Consider the following 22344-nt stretch of genomic DNA (forward strand, 5'->3'; position numbering starts at 1 on the left):
AAACAAGAAAGTTAGTCTTTAAAGTGCCTCCATGTTTTTGTCTTTTTTTAAATCTTTATTTTTATTTTGTTTTCCCTTATAAAACAGACAGAGGGTGTACTTGCTTGCTCCCGCTTGATGCTGCCGCTACTGCCGCTGCTGGAGTTGGAGGAGAGCAGGTGTGTCCATCCCCGTGCAGAAGAGTGTGTATTTGTGAGTCTGATTGTGTGCACATGAGGGGAGTTGTTGTTGATGGGGGTTATAGAGATTCTGAACTACAGGGGAGCCTGGTGCCCCTAAACTCAGAATTGCTGAAGGAAGTTTTAGAAGCCCTCTAAATTACATTGTTGTTTTTTTTACCAGATCCATGAATTCAAAGCCAACTCAATTCTCTGAATTATACATGAAATAATACTACAATATATATTGAAAATACAAAGCTTACCTTATTATGTTCATAGCTGTATGGGATTCTGAGAGTATCCATGGCTTTGATCATTGACTGCATTGCTGTGAATATATTCTGATACACAAGCTTTGTGAACCCCCTTTTGTCTTCATCAGAGTATCCTGAACCATGAATGATTCTCATCTGTTTGATAAATGTGCTTTTGCCACTTTCTCCTGTGCCTGCAAAAACATTCAAACAGAGATGCATCATTAGATTACAATATTCACATACGAGGCAACAACTGAATACCTGCCCAGATTAAGAATGAACTTCTTCCCAGCCAAACTAAATTTTTGAGATGATTAATCCACATCTAAAATTGTTGTCACTACTGGTACTACTCAACTTGTCTTATTACCAAGGTACCATGTACCAATTTAATAACCTTAAGTTTACAACATTGCTATAGAATGTTATTGCTATTCAAGTCCATAGTCATACAATTAATCAGTACAGCTTTCATTATTAAGACAAGAATAATTTCAGTATGAACTCATACATCTTAATCATGAAATGTAGGAATACAGCAAAGCCTATTTCTGTAGATGAAATAAAGCTTTAGATTTCAAAAATATTTTGCTTAAACAAAGGACAATATTCAAATTTCTCTGGTTTAAATTCAGAGTTTTGCTAATTTTAAATCCCTGAACCATTTAAAGATGTCTATGTACGTAGCTCTACTCTTCCTCCATGGCAAACACATATGCACATAAAAGAACGCATGTGATAAGATAGTAAAGAAGGGTGAAAGAAGTTTATATTTTGTATGATAAAGAACAAGTACAGGAATAAGAATAGATGAAACTTATAATTCTGATTCTTGACCTCATCGAAGGTCAAACACATTTGGAAGGACAGTGGCCAAAATCCTATTGCTGAGTGTAGTAACTTGCACTTGAGTAGGTCTACTAGTCAACTCCTCCATAAGTTCTACTTATTGTGGTTTACTTTAGCATAGTATGACACAGTTAGAGTAAACCCCCATAAATAAATGGAACCTACAGAGGAGTTGACTCACCAAATCCCCACTGATTCAGTGTGGTTACGCTAGTGAAATTTACTACATTAATACTGCAATTTTTTTGCCATTGTCTGTGACTGAAGATGAAAGTGTCTTATAAACCTCCTATGAATCTTTGAGATTGGTGGTTAAAAGTGTGCATGTAGTGGAAAACAACAACCTAGCTACAATGGTGTCCACAGTGATTATACAATCTTGTTTCAAACATCTCAGGGCATCCACTTTCCTTCCGTATAATGTGCTTGCTTCTGGAAATAGTGAGTTGTCTCCCTCTCACCATCTTCTGAAAGCCCTACTCCATTCAAGATGTAGTTCTTGGAATATTCTCCAGTATCCTCTCCAAGAGATAATATGAACATGTAGATATTGGTAAACATCTTGTGTTTTTACACTGGCGTTACTCCACTGCCATTAATCTCATTGGTGGATAGCTAAAAGTCATGGTAAGCATATGCTACTGTACAGAATCACATGACTTGCATACAAAAGCAGAAGCCTATGATAATTTTGTAACTTATGGCAGTTAACCAACCCGATTTCTGCCAGTTGCATTATGCAAATCTGTGAAACTAACAGGATTCTGACAACTGATGATGACCAGATTATAGCTTAAAAAGGGGAGAGAGACTGAGAGAGAGAGAGAGAGAGAGAGAAAGAGAGAGAGAGAGAGAGAGAGGTGGTGGCGCTGCAGGTTAAACCGCAGAAGCCTCTGTGCTGCAAGGTCAGAAGACCAGCAGTTCTAAGATCCAATCCACGCGACGGAGTGAGCTCCCATCACTTGTCCCAGCTCCTGCCAACCTAGTAGTTCGAAAGCATGTAAATGTGAGTAGATAAATAGGTACCACCACGGTGGAAAGGTAACGGCTTTCTGTGTCTAGTCGCGCTGGCCATGTGACCACTGTCTACGGACGAACACTGGCTCTATGGCTTGGAAACGGGGATTAGCACCGTGCCCTAGAGTCAGACACGACCGGACTAAATGTCAAGGGGAACCTTTACCTTTACCTTAGTATTTTTCCAATACCAAATGAAACACAATAATACAGACATCATATGTGTATTAGATATGAGGGGTACAGCTGTATATACTTAAAAAAATAGGCCATATTACTTCACATTTGTACCTGAAATATATTATGAAAGCCACCTTGACATTTGCAGGATGATACAAATATGTCCTGATTATACAATTTAATTTTCTGGATACTTTCAGACAGCTGAATCCTGTTTTCACCACAGTCCTCTACAGACATTATTTAGATCGTTTCATCCAAGGAAACATCCAGTTCCCTCTCTTCTCTACTGTTCCTTTTTCATGTGGTCAGAAAAGTCTATGTCCCTAGGAAATGCAATAATGTCTCCTTTGCAGACACACCAGTTTGGAGAAAGCATGGACGCAGAAGGAAGGGACTAGGTGTTTCCTTCTTCATGTGTTACAGAGATCTAGGTGAATAATGCTTGAATAGGGCTTAAGTTATAAACATTTAGTGGCCAATGATGCAACAACTTCCACATTCAAATTCAATGCAATATCGCCCATTCAGTATTTTAAGGAACAATTCTATGCATATTTACTCGGGCACAGGTTTTCTGTAAGGGTATTAAGGATGCCCTCTTCATGGATTGCTGCCTTGTCGTGGCGAAGGGGCTTGAGTAACTCAGAGAAACTATGGGCTATGCCGTGCAGGGACACCCAAGACGGACAGGACATAGTGGAGAGTTCCGACTAAACGCAATCCACCTGGAGTAGGAAATGGCAAGCCACTCCAGTATCTTTGCCAAGAACGCCCCATGATCAGAAACAAAAGGCTAAAAGATATGACGCTGGAAGATGGGCCCCTCAGGTCGGAAGGCGTCCAACATGCTACTGAGGAAGAGCGGAGGACAAGTACAAGTAGCTCCAGAGCTAATGAAGTGGTTGGGCCAAAGCCGAAAGGACGCTCAGCTGTGGACGTGCCTGGAAGTGAAAGGAAAATCCAATGCTGCAAAGAAAAATACTGCATAGGAACCTGGAATGTAAGATCTATGAACATTGGGAAGCTGGAGGTGGTCAAACAGGAGATGGCAAGAATAAACATCGACATCCTGGGCATCAGTGAACTAAAATGGACAGGAATGGGCGAACTCAGCTCAGATGATTATCATATCTACTATTGTGGACAAGAATCCCGTAGAAGGAATGGAGTAGCCCTCATAGTCAACAAAAGAGTGGGAAAAGCTGTAATGGGATACAATCTTAAAAATGATAGAATGATGTCAATACGAATCCAAGGCAGACCATTCAACATCACAATGATCCAAGTTTATGCACCAACCAGCATTGCTGAGGAGACTGAAATTGAACAATTCTATGAAGATTTACAACATCTTCTAGAACTGACACCAAAGAAAGATGTTCTTCTCATTCTAGGGGACTGGAATGCTAAAGTAGGGAGCCAAGAGATAAAAGGAACAACAGGGAAGTTTGGCCTTGGAGTTCAGAACGAAGCAGGACAAAGGCTAATAGAGTTTTGTCAAGAGAATAAGCTGGTCATCACAAACACTCTTTTCCAACAACACAAGAGGCGACTCTATACATGGAAATCACCAGATGGGCAATATCGAAATCAGATTGATTATATTCTCTGCAGCCAAAGATGGAGAAGCTCTATACAGTCAGCAAAAACAAGACCTGGAGCTGACTGCGGTTCTGATCATCAGCTTCTCATAGCAAAATTCAAGCTTACACTGAAGAGATTAGGAAAAACCACTGGGCCACTCAGGTATAATCTAAACCAAATCCCTTATGAATACACAGTGGAAGTAAAGAACAGATTTAAGGAACTAGATTTGGTGGACAGAGTGCCTGAAGAACTTTGGATAGAGGCTCGTAACATTGTCCAGGAGGCAGCAACGAAAACCATCCCAAAGAAAAGGAAATGCAAGAAAGCAAAGTGGCTGTCCAACGAGGCCTTAGAAATAGCAGAGAGGAGAAGCGAAGCAAAATGCAAGGGAGATAGGGAAAGTTACAGAAACTTTAATGCAGACTTCCAAAGAATAGCAAGGAGAGACAAGAGGGCCTTCTTAAATGAACAATGCAAAGAAATAGAGGAAGATAACAGAAAAGGAAAGACCAGAGATCTGTTCAGGAAAATTGGACATATTAGAGGAACATTTTGCGCAAAGATGAACATGATAAAAGACAAAAATGGGAGGAACCTAACAGAAGCAGAAGACGTCAAGAAGAGGTGGCAAGAATACACAGAGGAATTATATCAGAAAGATGTGGATATCCCAGACAACCCAGACAATGTAGTTGCTGACCTTGAGCCAGACATCCTGGAGAGCGAAGTCAAGTGGGCCTTAGAAAGCCTGGCTAACAACAAGGCCAGTGGAGGTGATGGCATTCCAGTTGAACTATTTAAAATCTTGAAAGATGATGCTGTTAAGGTGCTACATTCAATATGCCAGCAAGTTTGGAAAACTCAACAGTGGCCAGAGGATTGGAAAAGATCAGTCTACATCCCAATCCCAAAGAAAGGCAGTGCCAAAGAATGCTCCAACTACCGTACAATTGCACTCATTTCACACGCTAGCAAGGTTATGCTCAAAATCCTCCAAGGTAGGCTTCAGCAGTATGTGGACCAAGAACTCCCAGAAGTACAAGCTGGATTCCGAAGAGGCAGAGGAACTCGAGACCAAATTGCTAACTTGCGCTGGATTATGGAGAAAGCCAGAGAGTTCCAGAAAAATATCTACTTCTGCTTCATTGACTATGCGAAAGCCTTTGACTGTGTGGACCACAGCAAACTATGGCAAGTTCTTAAAGAAATGGGAGTGCCTGACCACTTTATCTGTCTCCTGAGAAACCTATATGTGGGACAGGAAGCAAGAGTTAGAACTGGTCATGGAACAACTGAGTGGTTCAAAATTGGGAAAGGAGTACGGCAAGGCTGTATATTGTCCCCCAGCTTATTTAACTTATATGCAGAATACATCATGCGGAAGGCTGGACTGGAAGAAACCCAAGTCGGAATTAAGATTGCCGGAAGAAATATCAACAACCTCCGATATGCAGATGATACCACTCTGATGGCAGAAAGTGAGGTGGAATTAAAGAACCTTGTAATGAGAGTGAAAGAGGAGAGTGCAAAAAACGGTCTGAAACTCAACATCAAAAAAACTAAGATCATGGCCACTGGTCCCATCACCTCCTGGGAAATAGAAGGGGAAGATATGGAGGCAGTGTCAAATTTTATCTTCCTGGGCTCCATGATCACTGCAGATGGAGACAGCAGCCCTGAAATTAAAAGGTGCCTTCTTCTTGGGAGGAAAGCGATGACAAATCTGGACAGCATCTTGAAAAGCAGAGACATCACCTTGCCAACAAAAGTCCGAATAGTCAAAGCTATGGTTTTTCCTGTCGTGATGTATGGAAGTGAGAGCTGGACCATAAAGAAAGCAGACCGCCGAAGAATTGATGCCTTTGAATTGTGGTGCTGGAGGAGGCTCTTGAGAATCCCCTGGACTGCAAGGAGAACAAACCTATCAGTTCTAAAGGAAATCAACCCTGAGTGCTCACTGGAAGGACAGATCCTGAAGCTGAGGCTCCAGTACTTTGGCCATCTCATGAGAAGAAAAGACTCCCTGGAAAAGACCCTGATGCTGGGAAAGTGTGATGGCAAGAGGAGAAGGGGACGACCGAGGATGAGATGGCTGGACAGTGTCTGCGAAGCAACCAACATGAACCTGACACAACTCCGGGAGGCAGTAGAAGACAGGAGGGCCTGGCGTGCTCTGGTCCATGGGGTCACGAAGAGTCGGACACGACTAAACGACTAAACACATTAAGGATGCACCTTCTGTATGCTTGAGAAAATGTGTAAGATTTAATGGAACAAGCAGCAAAACAAAGAGCACCAATGCATTGAAAATGAGAAGGAAAGAGAAGACAGAAGGTGCAGAATATCAATCAGTTTTCTGGGAGCTGCTTCAGCAAACAGCATAACAGTGAGATGCCCCTAGAGATTTCTCCTTTGGTCTCCCTGTACTATTGGAACACTGCTACTGGAAGATATATTGCTTTATGTCACTTTCGAAGCCCCCAACATGATCTAGCAAGGTTAAGAACAGGGGGAGCTATTAACGTCTTTCAACCAAGCAAATTTAACCATTTACCCAAGTAACACAGAGGAGAAAAGCTTCAGCTGTTATACTTTACTTTTACTTTACTTTATTCAGATTTAAGTACTGTAGTTTAATGAAAGCTCTAATAAATGAAATAACTGGCCATTTACTTCCCTCCTTACTTGTCATGCCAAATATATACACCCTCTTTGGAAACTAAGGTTGCTGATTTCCACTTACAAGCTTGGGGCTGCACAAGGATTTACTTCTGGCAGCTGTTATTAAAGCCACAGAGGCAGCCCCTACGGCTTCTTCCTCTGTGCTCCCAGGAGGTTACATTTCCAGCACTAACTCCCTGGGCAAAATCAGTCCAGCTGGGGCCCCAGTGGACTTCACTGGGGTTTCCAAAATGTCTAGGTCTGGAGAAGCAAGCAGGAAGCATGAGTCCCAGTCTAGGGCACAGTCCTTTCAGATGGGGGCTGGGCTCTGCGGTGGTGCCACCCCTTGTTGCTGCTTGCATCTCCAGTGCTGAAGCTGGATTCGGGAGAGGCTCCACAGGTCCCATCAGGCGGCAAGGGCCCCAAGGCTGGGGCGATGCTGGGTCACCTGGAGCTTGTGTTGCCAGAACCTCCATTCCCCAATCTCTTCCATGGCTGAACGGGCTGGGCAGGAGGCGACGGCTTTCCTTGTCCTCTATCCCTGTTTATATATTTCCAGAGGCACAGAGGATGGGGTCCCAGTGCTCGACTGTCTCCCCCTTCATCTCACATGGTTGATGATGACCCTGAACTCTGAAACTCCTCTCCTCTTGGTCCCACTGTTGCGCCCTCCTCCAGCTGTCCTGCCTCAGGTGATGGCCCTTCCTCCACTTGCAGTGGCACATCCCTGCTGGATAGGGGCACAGGATACGTCCTCTCTCTCAGGCTCCCCTGGGATTTGTGGGGCAGGGTCACAATCACACTAAGGCTTTGGAGTACTGTATACTCGCTGCTTAGTTTTAAACCTGCAAAGGACACTATTAACATTCAAAGTAGAAGATACTTCAGATTATAGGTCATACGGCATTATCTTTACCCCTTTAAGTTTAGAAGGCAGAAAGGCAGGTGGCACAGTCATTTTCCACCTATCTATCCTTATTCCTAATTTTAAAATGGAATTATGAAGTGTATGGGTAACTGTAACAAGAAAAATTTAATATTTCCTATGGAAGTAGCAGTCTACATTATACAAACATTAAAACTGGTAGCATATTGTTTCACAAAGCATTTTGCAACACTGCATATTCTTTAATATACTGGATTGTAACCTTTCTGGGGTCATAGACCACTCTGGGAAATCTGATTAAACCTATGGGAAACTACTTTAGATGTAATTGCGTAGTAACATTGGCTGGTATTCTGTTGAGCTCTACCTGTGCAACAGGAGTAATGTCACCACCACCACCAGAAGCAGCTTACCCCTAATTATAAAGCTTTTTTTAAAAACAATTTTGGGATGTATGTCACTCATATGTGATGATACCAAGTTCCACACACCCCAAAACTGAAAAAAGAACTCTTTAATTATCAGCAATTTGCTGTAACAGGATAATAGACTGCCTCACTATATACAGTAGCATCCCATAACTCCCCTCTACTTGTTTGGACTAAAACAATCCCTTAATATTATTTGACCTTTTTGTTCCAGAAAGTCCATTTTAAAAATTACAAGGAAGAAACTGAAGGAACTTTTTGGGGTTGGGGATTTTCCCCCCATCAGTTCAGGGACTTTCTGAAGCTCATAAAGGGACTTTAGACTGAGATGCCCTGCTTTAGAATGTCCGTATTATTTCCACCTGAAACTCAAACTCATCAAGAATGTCAGTATTTCTAGCCCAAAGCTCTCAACAACTAGTCCTTGGCTCATATATTTAAAGGCAAGCAGACAGGAAGATAAAACATTTCCTGATTAATTTGCTCACTTATTCAAGGCCATTATTAGGAATGTAAAGTACAAATGACTACTGCAACACTGGAAATGACTAAAATGTATTTTATCTAATTACTAACAACAGCAATTTATTAATCTCAGGACACGTGCTGAAAGCGAAGCTCTTAAGAACAAGTGTTAGTGAGTTCGCTTTTTGTTTCAGGCCAGTAGTCATCTTGTATTTCCAAAAGCAAAGCTATTCTAAAGTACAAATAAAAAACAGAGGAATTAAATAACAAAAATAAAAGCATACTTATACTCAAGCTCTCATCACATTAGATTGCAAGTGGTACACAGCATATATGAAAAATCTCTTTCAAGTATTACGTACAGAGAGAAAGAGAAAAAAGTAAATAAAATAAACCTTCTTTAATTAAATCAGTAATCTTTATTAAAATGCTTGGGCAAATATAAGTGTTTCTGCTTAAATAATGCGAGGGTTGGTGCTTGGCAAACTTCCTTGGGGAATGTATGCCATAAAGCAGGTGTCTCTACAGAGAAAACCCTCTTGTGTATTTCTGCTGAAGAATGACTTGACAGATGATCACATCCCAAGAGCACTTTCAGCAGAGCAGAATAAAATATAACTTATAAAGGTGAGACAAATTAATGATAGGAGAAAGATTGCTCTGGCTACATGTATTCTGGTGTGTTAACTGCACAGAAAACTACTTAGGATTTCAGTTAGCTTCTCAAACTTCTCTGAAAGAATGCTCTCAGTGTTTTGACTGCATAAACAAAAAAGCAACAAACTTAGTTTGAAAGACACCTTGGTACTTTTTTTTAGCACATGAAGAATACATCATCCGTATCACTATATATTTAATAAGAAACAGAATGTTAAACTTTACATTCCCACCACTTAACAGTGTATACCAATATGTAAAAATGAACATGAATAGTTATCATTTTAAGCACAAGAATTGAGAAAAAAATCAATTAAAAACAGCATGTATGCCCATTAAATAAGAACTTGTTTCTCATGGGAGGCACTTAAGACTGTCATATAAAATGCAATAGGATGAAGAATATGCTGTATACTAAAATCCTCCATTAAACTGAAATCACGCTCTCATACTATCCCCCCAAATCACAAAAAATGTATAAATAAATAAAAATAAAGTGCCTATTGTTCAGGATAAACTGTGAAAACAACCGCTTAAGAAAAGCAGACCGAAAACCCACTGAAAATGAGATAAAACACTAAAACAAAATAAAGTCCACACTGCAACAACTGGATTCCTCCCAAAATTAGGAATATTCCTTTAAATTAAAATCATTATTTACATCACTACTCAGAAAGAGTCATAATGCCCTCTTCCTAATTGCACTCTTGCCTCCTGGAATCTTAATATATGTTTCTCACAACTCAAGACATGCATGCTTCATTTCAGGAAGGCATATACTACACATTTTTAGAAATCAGCATATTAACTTTTATTTCAGGTTAGTTTTTGCCATTATATCTGAAAATCTGAGAGCAAAATCCTGTTGCATAAATTTGCGCTGTTGTAACCTGGATCCGATGATGGAAGCATTTGATTTACCCTAATTTACAGTTTCTTACACCCCTTCTTTTAGATTTCAAGGTTTCCTAAGGCTCCCTTTTCCCCTGGGAAAGCCTTTGGGACAGCTAAGTGTGGGAGGTTAACAGTGAAAAATTGCCACCAGTCGTCCTGATCCCAGAAGTAGTGATCCAGTTGTGTGCTTTGATTTTGGGTTTTTTGTTTGTTTTTACGATTAAAGGCTTCCCCCCTCGGCTGTGCCAAGTTGAACAAACAGGATTTTGCGCAATGATTATTTTAATTACTTCAGCTCACTGAAACTGATACTTGTGAAGGTATTGAAAGATTAACAACTTCCTTTTCCACAGGTTAATCACAAGGATGTTGAGGATTTTCTTATCTTAGGGAGCAACTACAGTATGTTGCAATTTACCCCTCCCCCCATTTGCACTGGAGTTGGCATTGTTAAAATCAAAGTATTTACTGGTGACTATACAAAGTAAAGTTAAAAAGAAGGAAGCCTGATCTTTTCCCACAGAACTTCGTTGCTCTAGTTCAATCCGCAGGGGATAAGTTATTTTGCACCACTTCAGCTGACACTGTTTTCTCTACTTTCTGGAGTATATGATTACCTATTTTGATCCACAGGAGCAGTTGTGTATATGGCCCTTGTAGTATAAAATTATAATGTATAATTCCTATCTCACAATGAAATCTTTGCGCTAAAGTATATTTTAGATCAAAACTATCATTATGTAGTACTTTTTTTAACAAAAAAGTTTTAACTCTAAAAAGATTTAATTTGAATTCTAAAAACAATTTATTTAATTTAAAAAAACAACATATTTTCATCCACTCTGCTGTTGGGTTAGCTAAACATTCAAAGTAAACAACAATATAAATAACATATAAGACTCTCTGATGTCAATGGAAAAGATATGAGCATCTACAACCAAGAGTCCTCTACACTGTTATTTATTTTTAAAGGAAAAATTAAAACTGAACACAAACAGATCAGAAAACAACCAGTTTTACTTGATACAGTATTGAATTGTGGCCTACATGTCTTGGTTCATGATAAAGTCTTAGACATCTTAAACCTATTTATGAAACTTATTCCCAAATTTGGTAACATAGTGACATTTTTACATGTCTCATTTATATACACTCCTAAGAGAAAATACAGTACTGTACTCTGTTATAAATTGTCAGTATCCACTATGTAGGATTTTCCCTAATACTGATTTTTCATTGTAAACTCTTTTATAAATACAGTACAGGACATTTGCTATGGCTATGTAACTATTAGACTGCTGTTGCCCTATCACAACTGAGTCCAACACAGTCTCAGGCTAATCTTCAAAAAAGATGCTGACCACTTCTGAAAAAATGTATTCTGGAAAATGTAACAACACTTTTATAATCATCAATTGATTCCACAAAACTGTTACTGAAAAATAAAGGATGATTTGGGAACAGCCTGAGGGAAACAGCCAATTAACTCCTGGCTTCATTTTTATGATAATATAAAGAATACTAGAAAAACACAACAAACAACATTATATGAGTTGCATTGACTCCAAGCTCAGTGAAAGTCCAACAGGAAAGCCCAATTCCAATTTATAGTCTTTGAAGTTTCAAAAGCTGAATCTTGATTTCATTTTGGTCTGTTGATTTTGTATGATTTTTCTGAGTCTAAAACCCATAATATCTGAAACAGGCATGGGGAGAATGCTTTAGTTGGGATCAATTTAAAACATATTTCCCAAAGGAGCTACCACTTAAGATTCACCTGAAAAACAATTCATGGGCCTATACAATTACTGGAAGTATAATCTTTCAGCACATCAGTAGAGAGCATGAAAAAAAATATTTACAAAACTAACTCAAGTGAACTTAACTCTACACCACTACTCTGCAGTTAATAAAAAAATCAGACTTCCTTTTTTCAAAGTTCACAGAAAAGTTTTAAAGACATGTTTTGTACAGCAATTTACAATGCAAACCCAAAGAGGGTTATAACATGAAGCAGAGGCCATGTATGCTTCCAGAATTTCAGATATACAGGTGGACCTCTGCTCCGATCCCATGATAGCAGTAATTTATCCTAGGTTAGTACAAGCATTATTCTTTCTGCTGTAGTTGTGGGTGAGGCCCTGCTAACCAACTAACACTTTTCACCCAGCCTACCTTGCTATGGCAGAGCATAGGCCGTTATGTAACTCAGGACCAGATCATAGCCTACCACTATCAGCACCAGCACACATACCTCACACAGCGAGAACTCAGACGTTATGGCAAACAGCATAGTGCTATATTTTTCTAGCTCCAAAATTGCACACTCTTGAACAAACTGAACCAAATACATACAGTGGGGTCTCGACTTAAGAACTTAATCCGTATTGGAAGGTGGTTCTCAAGTCGAAAAGTTCTTAAGTCGAATCTGCATTTCCCATAGGAATGCATTGAAAACCATTTAATCCGTATCTGCTCTTTTCTGTCCATAGAAACTAATGGGAAGCTGCTATTCTGCCTTCTGCCACTAGAGGGGGATATTTTCTTTCTTTTTTCCCCTTAGGTTCAGGGAAGGCAGGGAACACTAAAGGCAGCACTTTAGAACTCTTTTTTTTTTTTTAACGAAGCCAATTTTAAATAATGTTTTAAAGCATGTTGTGCTGATTTTTTCAGCAAAAAGGCACTCAGGCAGGCTTTTTAGGTGCTGAGCAAGCCTCCGGAAGCCTGCTCAGAGCCAGCCGATCAGCTGTTAGGCGGGGAGAGGAGCGGGGAAAACCACAAAATGGCTGCCAGGCTCTTTCTGGGTGTCGGCTTTTAACTCTTTCCTGCTCTTTTTCCTGTGGTTTGGGGGCTACCAAGGCCTGGTAAGTGACTTTATTTAACAGTACAGTGTTTATTTTTAAGTTTCTGACCCTTTTCCCCCCTCCAGAAGCCTCTAAGGGGAGGGAGGGGGGACTTTCTTCCCTGTTCGTAACTCGAGGGAAGTTCACATGTCGAGTCCTTACTGTCCCTATAGGGCAGGTTCGTAACTCGAATTGTTCGCAAGTCGGGTCGTTCGTAAGTCGAGACCCCACTGTAGTTCCAATCATAAACACTGGAAGACAACAAAAATGAGCATGCCAATAGCTCTAATCTAGCAGATATCTAGAGCTCAGAAACATACCTGAACAAGTTAGCATATTAGTTACTTTTTGACAATGAAAGTTGCTGGCAAGGAACATGCTGCTTTTGAGTTGGTTTTTAAAATAAAAATATTTTTTATTAAATTATTTTTAAAAAGACAAAAAAAATCCTCCTAGCCGAAGAATATTTTGAAGAAATACTAAAAAAACAATAAACAAAGGCAACACCAAAACACACTGAAAGCAGTAAAGTAAAACAATCCATTTTAAAATCCCACTCAGGCAACCTCATGAAGGAAAGGCTTGCCTGGAGAGAAAATTCTTGGCCTGCTTGTGGAAGGACAGTAAAGATGAGGCAGCCTGTGGGAGGCTCCCTCTTGTGTTCCCACCAAATGCACCTGTGAAGGTGGCAGGACTGAGAGAAAGGCCTCTCTTGACGATCTTAACACCAAAGCAGGCTCATAAAGGAAGATGCAGTCCTTGAGATCGCCTGGGCCCAAACCATTTAGGGGCTTGATAGGTTAGAACCAGTACAGTACTTCGGAATGTATAGCATGTTACAGTGACCCACACAGGACACAACAATGTTTCACCATGGCCAGATTGGACACCTCAAGCAATGGGCACAACTGACGTATTAATTTTAACTGTGCAAATGTACTCCTAACCATTACTGAAATGTGGGAATCCAGACTGGGGACTAAATCCAAGTATGTTACTTCTAAGCCCTGCAAAGATTTACAGTGGTGCCTCGCTTAACGGGCGCCCCGTTTAACGATGAATCCGCATAGCGACAATGTTTTTGCGATCGTTTTTGCGATCTCATTGCGATGTTTTAAATAGGAAAAAATCACTTTGTGATGATCGGTAGGTACCCTGTTTCGCTTACCAATCATCGTATAGCGATGATTTTCTAACAGCTGATCAGCGGTTCCAAAATGGCCGCTGTTTAAAAAACATGGCCGCCCGCTGTGTTTTTGCCTGGATTCCTCGCTTACCGGGCAGCGAAAATGGCCGCCATATGGAGGATTTTCGCTTAAAGGTGAGTTTTAAGCCCATTGGGAACGCATTGAAGGGGTTTCAATGCATTCCTATGGGCTTTTTAAAACCGCATAGCAACGAAATCGCTTTGAAGCGATTTTTGCTGCAGGGATTAACGTCGCTATGCGGGGCACAACTGTACTTCAAAAGTCTGAGCCTTGAGAAAAACAGGACAAGTAGTAACTCTTGAATCTGAATTCTTTCCTATCAGTCATTGCACAGAACTAAACATGACAGAAGTCTAACTTCAATCTTATGTGGCTACTTTATCTCCTTTTTAAATCTGTAACTCTTCTATTCACTCATGTGTTTAACAGTGTGCATGTTCATTATTTCCTCACAATCTGGGCATCACAAATCTTTGTCAAGTGATCCTGAGTATCCATTCTTATGAAAGGCCCTTTCTGGATAAGATGGAAGTTCATCCAGTCCAGTATCCTTTGGAGGATGCCAGTTACCAGCAGGCACTAGAATGAAACTGTAGTGTTATCCATTGATGGACTGCAGTCTATGTTCTGTCCATCAATTAAACAGGAAATAAAATTCTAGCAGAATGCACCATTATTTTCAACAGCTCAGTCTCATGTTGACGATGAAAGAATGGGAAATCCATAACATGAAGAAAAATGTGTCATGTCATCCTCTGAAGTAATAATATGTTTCCCAAACTTTGTGTAAAGCCACTCCAGATAACTGTTTGGCTGATAAAAATATCACTCCTTCTCCCGTAGGAAAATTCAATTCTATCCCTGGTGATGGAAGCATCTTCAACAGGAGAACTGTGCAATTAATCCCTGTCACTGGTTTAGTTGTAAGCCTCAGCTTTCTTCAATATTCCCTTTATTTCTCAAAGTATATATTTGCTTTTTCACATTCTACTGTGCTACTGCAGATGTGAAATTGAGAGGAGCCTTCTTGGGGCATGTCAGCAGATATGGGCAAGGCTCCATTCAAAATATGTTTTCAGCCCTAGTTACAAGATACTGTGAGCAGGCACAGGATAATCCATATGTTGAATTCACAGGTGAACATCAAATTCATCCTTCTTCATAGGATTGCACAGCTTGCCCAAGGTTACACAGGCTGACTCACCTTCTGGGACACATAGTGGAAAACTGAACTCTCAACCTATAGCGCCACAGCCAGATACCTAACCCACTACAGCTGAGGAGAATGCTGAGCGATTAGAAGCACAGACAGCTGAATCGCCACCAAATTCTCCTCCCCCAGTAGCCAGGCTAAGGGTTAGACTTCAGCAAAGACTTATGACGCAAAGGTCAGAGGATCGCCTGAATGCTGCCTGCAGAAACATCCGGTCAGCTAGTCCTGAGTACTGACAGGATGAAAAGGCTTCCAGCAGTTCAATGACTGTTTTGCTATATACAGTGGTGCCTCGCTTTACGATTGCCCCGCATTACGTCAAAACCACATTACGATGATCTTTTTGCGATCGCAATTGGGATTGCAAAATGATGGCCTGAATAGGGGTTTTTCGCTTTGCGATGAACCGATTCTTCGCAAAACAACGATTTTCAGGCAGCTGATCGGCGGTTTCAAAATGGCTGCCGGGTAAATAAAATGGCTCCCCGTTGTTTTCTGGGATGGATTCCTCGCTGCACAGGCACCGAAAATGGCCGCCCTATGGAGGATCTTCGCTGGACGGTGAATTTCCAGCCCATTGGAACGCACTGAAGGGGCTTCAATGTGTTTCAATTGGCTTTTTATTTTCGCATCACAGTGTTTTCGTTCTATAGCGATTTCGCTGGAACGAATTAACGTCGTAATGCAAGGCACCACTGTAATCAGCTCCAAGATGGCTGGGAAGCTCTTGGAAGCAACAAGTCAAATTGCTGGCTTGCATCCACACTCCTGACTACCTTGAACCTTGTTCTCTGGACCATTGGCTTTGGACTCTGACCCTGGACTACATTGTGTGATTTGGCTTTGGACCCTGACCTTGGATTACAGTTTGTGATTTGGCTTTGCCATTTTGATATTGGTTCTGCATTCTCTGAACTTCTGACATTGGACTGGCTTATCGGACTTTGCTGTTGAAACCCCTGGGAATGTGACACCCGCCTGATCTGGTATGCTGGGGTCTGTGGCTGCCATCCCAAAAAGGACAAAGAAGGAGAGGAGGAAGGTGTGGGGCTGTTGGCAGGCGATGCCTTGCTTTCTCCCCAAAACTACAGGACACTGCTGCCATCCTGGTGGGGGATAAGGCATGACCTGCCCAGAAGCTCCAACTGACTGAGCCAGCACCTCTAGTCCTCCACGCGGTGGTGAGTGGCACGGCTCTACCACAGGCCTGCACTCATGGTGTTCCCTCTGTGGCAGTGAAGGGCGCTGTTCCCCTCTGTACCTCCACATGGGTTAGGTCTGGAAAAGCCCGGAGCCCGTGGCTTGCCAGCCTCACTTCTCCTGAAGGCGATGGGAGGGTTTGCCTGGCACTTTTGGTGTGCACAACCATGAGCAGCCAGTGTATGCCGGGGGGGGGGGGAGAGAAGGCCAGCTCTGATCCCCACACAGCCCAGTTTTGTGGATGTGGTGACAGGGCGGAGCTTCCTGAGCAGCCCGGCAGCATTCCCTGCAACCTGCCTGGCCTGCCAGCCTCCAGGAGCCTGCATTGCTTGCTCTGTGTCTCCAAACCTCTCTTTCGCTGCCTGCTGCAGACCTAGGCCTTGACCCAGATGCTCCCATAAACTTTCCCCGCTACCTTGCCAGCCCAGCTTTTCACTGCGCTCAGGATGGAACAGTCCTGACCCTCCTTTTAGAGGTGCCAAGCATCCTTCCCCAGAGCCTCAAATGGCACATAGGCACAAATCACTACAGAGTTAGCTTTGCCAGTGAAGACTCTGCTTCGTACATTTTCCTCTTGCAGCTTCTTCCTGAGAATAAACTGACTCCTCCAGAGATGGAAGTCAGTGTGACTCCCAATAATGTCGTCATTGCACTGGCCAAGTCTCCTGAGAGAACTGAGCTTTGGACAGAACTGGACTTTGAACTGAACACCGATAGCTTGCAGGTAATTGTTTCTCAACTCTATTGCTCCTTCCTGCTGCAGATCTCTGGCCAGCATATTCTTACCTGGGCCACTCTGTGGTTTTATGAGACCAGCCCACTGCAGCAGTGAATTAGGCCTGTAGACTTTGCTGAGTTTTACAGGTTGAGAAAGGCTTTGAACCAGGGTCTCTTAATCTATGAGTGACCCTTTTGTTACTTGACTCCCTAGTAAACAAGTGTCTGGTTTAAATAAGCAAAACCCAGGTTTGATTCTTGATATCTCCTGATAGGGACATCCGGATGTATGGCTCAGAAAATCCCATGCTACTTGGTGGTCAATGGTGAAATTAGAATCAAGATACAAAAAAGACAGGACTGTGGGTTTCTTTGAGGGCAGGTGGATAGACTGTGGATTTATACTGATGAAAAAATAATTACAAAATGTATACATAGTTATTAGAATATGACTTAGAGGATGAGAGGGTGAAAGAGATGATGGTAAAATGGGCAATTTTTTTTGGATATAACATAGTTCTTGATGATTGGACTAAGATGTGGAAAGAAAGTTATAAGATGATTAAACCAGCAAACCTTAGAGAAAATATCCTCAAAATGTTTTACAGATGGCACTATACACCTGTAGACTAGCAAAAATGTCAGAGGGTAACAGCAATATATGTTGGAAGTGTAAAAAAATGCAGGAACTTATTATCATATGTGGTGGACATGTGAAAAAGTCAAAAATTATTGGACACAGGTGTGGGAAATAGTGAAAGAAATTATGAAGCAGAAATTAGATATAAAATCTAAAATGGCATTATTGAATGTCTTGCCAGGAATTAATGATAAAAAAATGAAGCATTGTTGTATATACTCACAGCAGCCAGATTACTCTGGGCCCAAAAATGGAAAAGCGAAGAGACTCCAACGATAGAAGAGTTGTTAAAGAAGCTATGGGACATAGCAGAACTGGACACACTATCAGAAGCACTACAGGAACAACCAAGAGACTACGTAAAACAAAGCTGGGAACAAATATACTCTTGGGCCCAGAGGAAGACAGGAGTGTAGGGCAAACTTTACTATATATCTATATCTATTCAGTATACACTGGAAACCAAACCGGGGATAGCGGAGGGCTAACGAGGCTGGAGTCTCTGACTCCAAAGGGGGTAGGGATTAATTTAGTAGAGGGTATAGTTTAGTTTTTTTTATTCCTTTTTTTCTCTGTTTTTGTTTTCTATATGTTGAATTTAAAAAATAATAATAAAAAAAGAAAATCCCATGCTACTTCAAGGACAGGTCGAAGTTGATAACTTGGTTCATTTCCCATATTGTCAAAAATTTCTTGAAGAATGTAAAGCAGACTTTCCTTCTTCGGTTGCAACAAAATTAATTTCTGACTTGCAAAAACAATTACAGGAACGACTATGTGATCTTGATGGAAAAACAGATGAAATAAGGCTGTTTCAAAATTCTTTGGACTGCAACGTTGAAACAATCCAAAGTAAATTTCAAATGGAAATTATTGCTCTCCAGTCAGATGACAAGCTGAAAGACATGTACAGTGGTGCCTCGCATAACGAGCGCACCGTTTAACGACGAATTCGCATAGCGATCTAATTTTTTAGATCACTAATGTGATCGCATTGCGATGTTCTGTATAGGCAAAACATTGCATTGCGATGATCGGTAAGTGTTTCGCTTACCGATCTTTGCATTGCAATGTTTTTTTAAACAGCTGATCGGCGGTTCCAAAATGGCCGCCGGGTGCCCAAAATGGCCACCGCAAGTGTTTTCGCGCCCTGCCCTCGCTTACCGAGGGCACGAAAATGGCTGCGCTATGGAGGAACATCGCTGAACGATGAGTTTGGGAGCCATAGGAACGCATTAAACAAAGTTTAATGCGTTCCTATGGCTTTTTACATTCCGTTTAGCGATGTTTTGCATAGCAATGATTAATCCGGAACGGATTAACGTCGCTATGCGGGGCACCACTGTACATGGAAAATGCATCTGACATGGTTGCAAAAAGACTGCATTTGAACATAAGAATCTACATTTCTTGAGTTTCCTCAAGAAAGCTTCTCATAACCTGAGCAATATTAAGTCACCCTGTTTACAGGGTGGATGAAAATAAATGATTTTTTAAAATAAAATTTATTTAAATCATTATCTAAATTTATATTTTAAAAATAATTTTTGACTTAAATTGTGATTTAAATCAATTTTATTTAAATCAAATCCATTCTGCCTGTTTGAATTTTATCCAAAAGATTATACAGTGTAGAATAGCAGAATATCACCAACAACATTTATATGTTATGGCCTGTATCCTCTTTTTGAATGCACGGGCACAGAAAAAATTGTTTTATGCACCTTTATTCTGTTTTCCTGGCTTGAACAACATCTTATACAAGTAGAGACCGCTGTTCAAAGCAATAGGGTCATCTACAGCTTGCTTAGCTGCACTGTGTAGATGCAGAGGGATACTAAGTGCTCTAGCTGCGCAGCCCTTGCTTTCCGTGAAAACAAATGGGATGCTGGCAATGCTTAAATACTTCTAAGGAGAAAGTTTACTGTATAAACCTACTCATCTGTATCATTAACATAAATCTGCAAATGAACAGGTAGAAATAGTCTTAGGCTCACAAGGTGGATAAAAATCAATGATTTTTTTTTAAAAAATCAAACTGATTGAAATTACAATTTAAATTATATTTGATTTAAATTAAATCCATCCTAGATAAGATTCAAGTTCAAAGAGCAGCATGGTGAGAGTTATGGAAAGAGAGGGAGAGGTCTTAAATCCACTGCACTCAAGGGAAACTAAGCTTCCTGACCATGAACCTGATTCAGAATGAAAACTGGATACAAAGAGAGGGGTTTGCAACCCTTGCAAAGAATGGAATTAAAAGGAAAAACAAGTTGACGGGGGGAGGGGAATGAATTTTAAAAACCCAGATTGACCATTACATCAGCACACCTAACAAGAACCTAGTAACACTTTGGATGAAATGAAGCCTCTGAAACTGATTCTTGGGTTGAAGCACTCTATTTGCCTGCTGGCTCTTCAGGCCGCTCCCTTATTATTGTTACAGCATACGTGGCTGAAATTTGTTAGCAAGAAGTATCTAGTCTAAAAGTTTTTCACATTTAAAATTTAGACATATCTGACCATTTTCTTTATACCTTCTCAATATAATATTAAGCAATCATAGCTTCTTGGGGCATGATCACATATTTGTCTCAGGCTGATGCAAACGTATACCACACCCTGGCATTTATATCATTGTCCCCATTCAGGAATAAACGTTTAATTTTCACAAGAAGGTGACTTTCAAGTGTCTACATGTCACACGACACCCCCCCCCCGTTCCTTACCTTTCTCTGCCATTATCATCACATTCCTATCCACATATTTAACTAACATTAAAATTCCTCCCCCCCCCACTTCTCATTCTTTTTTTTATGTTTAGCATGTGGAATAGCACTTGAATTACTTTTTTTTGTCTGATGTTTTTTTTTATTTTTAAAATCTTTTCTGTCAGTATGAGAAAAAATACAAAAGTACAACAGAAATTAACATTAATAACTACAAACCTAGCAATACCATTTTTAGTACAAGTAATGCTTCTTATACACAATTACTGTATCCTTATTACTAAGATTCAGTGCTCTCCCCCACTGGGGGCCTTTTGAAAGATACCCATTGAGCTATTCATTCCAAGCCCCTTGTCCCTTCCAAAATTGCCATGTTTCTTGTGCTGGTGCCTGGTCTTTCCCTTTCACAAAACATATTCTATGAAGTCTCCCCATATGTCATTAAATTTATTAACTTTTGAATAATCCTTTTAGAATTTAATCTCACATGTAAGCTTATCATTAATAGCTAAATTCTATACTTCTTTATATCATTCATTTATTTGGAAGTTATATTTAACTTTCAAAATTCTTGCTATAATAGCACTGAATTAAAAAAACATTTGAATTAGTGCTGTGTCACTTTAGAACTGTCATGCTAAGTTTAGCAAGTTTAGCGCTACAGCAGTAAACTGGGAGAATAAAATATTTTTAAAAATACAATTTACAATTTGCATTGCAGTTGTACTCCCTACCAGTGCAAGAACAATGACAAAAGGAGTAGAGTTCACTCCCACATCTCACCTCGAACTGCACTTCCATCAGCAATATCATCCCGATGTGCTCTGCATCTGGACATGCTCTGCAGCCCCAAAGAGCATTCCCACAAGCCAAAAGCAAATCAAAATAATGCAACTGGAAAGCTTACAAAAAGTCACAAACCCACCCAGTTGAACATAACAAACGCATATTCGTGCCAAAAGATTGGATCTCACGTGCTGTGTAGTCAGTGGAATAAATAGTGAAAGAAATAGTAAAAAACATGGCACAAACAGAGGGATAAATACAGGTCATATCAATCTCTTTAGGCACAAAACAATTAAGCAAACATGAGTGACCCCTTCTCATCTCTAAATATCAATATGTTTAAGCTATTATGAAAAGGAAATCAGTCATTACATGCAGGCACAAATGTTGTTCACTGGCAGGACTCCTGATTAAAAACAGCCAGCATACTCCTCCCACCCATACATCTAACTGTTTTTCTGCTTGTTTGGTTACTGTCCTGCCTATCTATAACAGTAGGTTCCTTCCATATTTATTGATATAAGTGCAATTGACCAACTGTAATGGGGCAAAAGCACCTACTTAAAAAGTCTATAGACAATGCCAACAGAATACAGTGGTGCCTCGCATAACGATGTTAATTGGTTCCAGAAAAAAAAACATTATGTGAAAACATCGTTATGGGAAGCACCATTTCCCATAGGAATGCATTGAAAACCGGTTAATCCGTTCCAACTGGAACGGATTATCCGTTTTTTTCCCTCCCCCCCGCGGCTTGGATCTGACCCATGGCGGCTACCTCAGCCATGGCTGGACTCCCTAGAGTCCGGCCATGGCTGGGGTAGCCGCTGCGGTTACCCTTTAAGCGGCGGAGACAGGCTGGGGGGTGGATCGGGGAGCTTGAAGCCTCTCCGCGCCGCCTACCCAGGTCGTTCCCGGACTTCTGGAAGTCCGGGAACGACCTGGGTAAGCAGCGCTGGGAGG

General features: G+C 40.8%; 1 protein-coding gene across 1 annotated transcript in view; it reads right to left on the bottom strand.

Moving 5' to 3' along the window:
• Nucleotides 1–22344, bottom strand: part of LOC110076012 (guanine nucleotide-binding protein G(q) subunit alpha) — a 151771-nt gene that overhangs the window by 93667 nt on the left and 35760 nt on the right. The window contains exon 2 of the mRNA XM_072992236.2: nt 425–609. Coding sequence (XP_072848337.1) covers nt 425–609 — 185 coding nt within the window. The remainder of the gene's footprint in view (nt 1–424; nt 610–22344) is intronic.

This window comes from Pogona vitticeps, chromosome 2, assembly GCF_051106095.1.
Source record: "Pogona vitticeps strain Pit_001003342236 chromosome 2, PviZW2.1, whole genome shotgun sequence".
In the NCBI taxonomy this organism is placed as follows: Eukaryota; Metazoa; Chordata; class Lepidosauria; order Squamata; family Agamidae; genus Pogona; species Pogona vitticeps.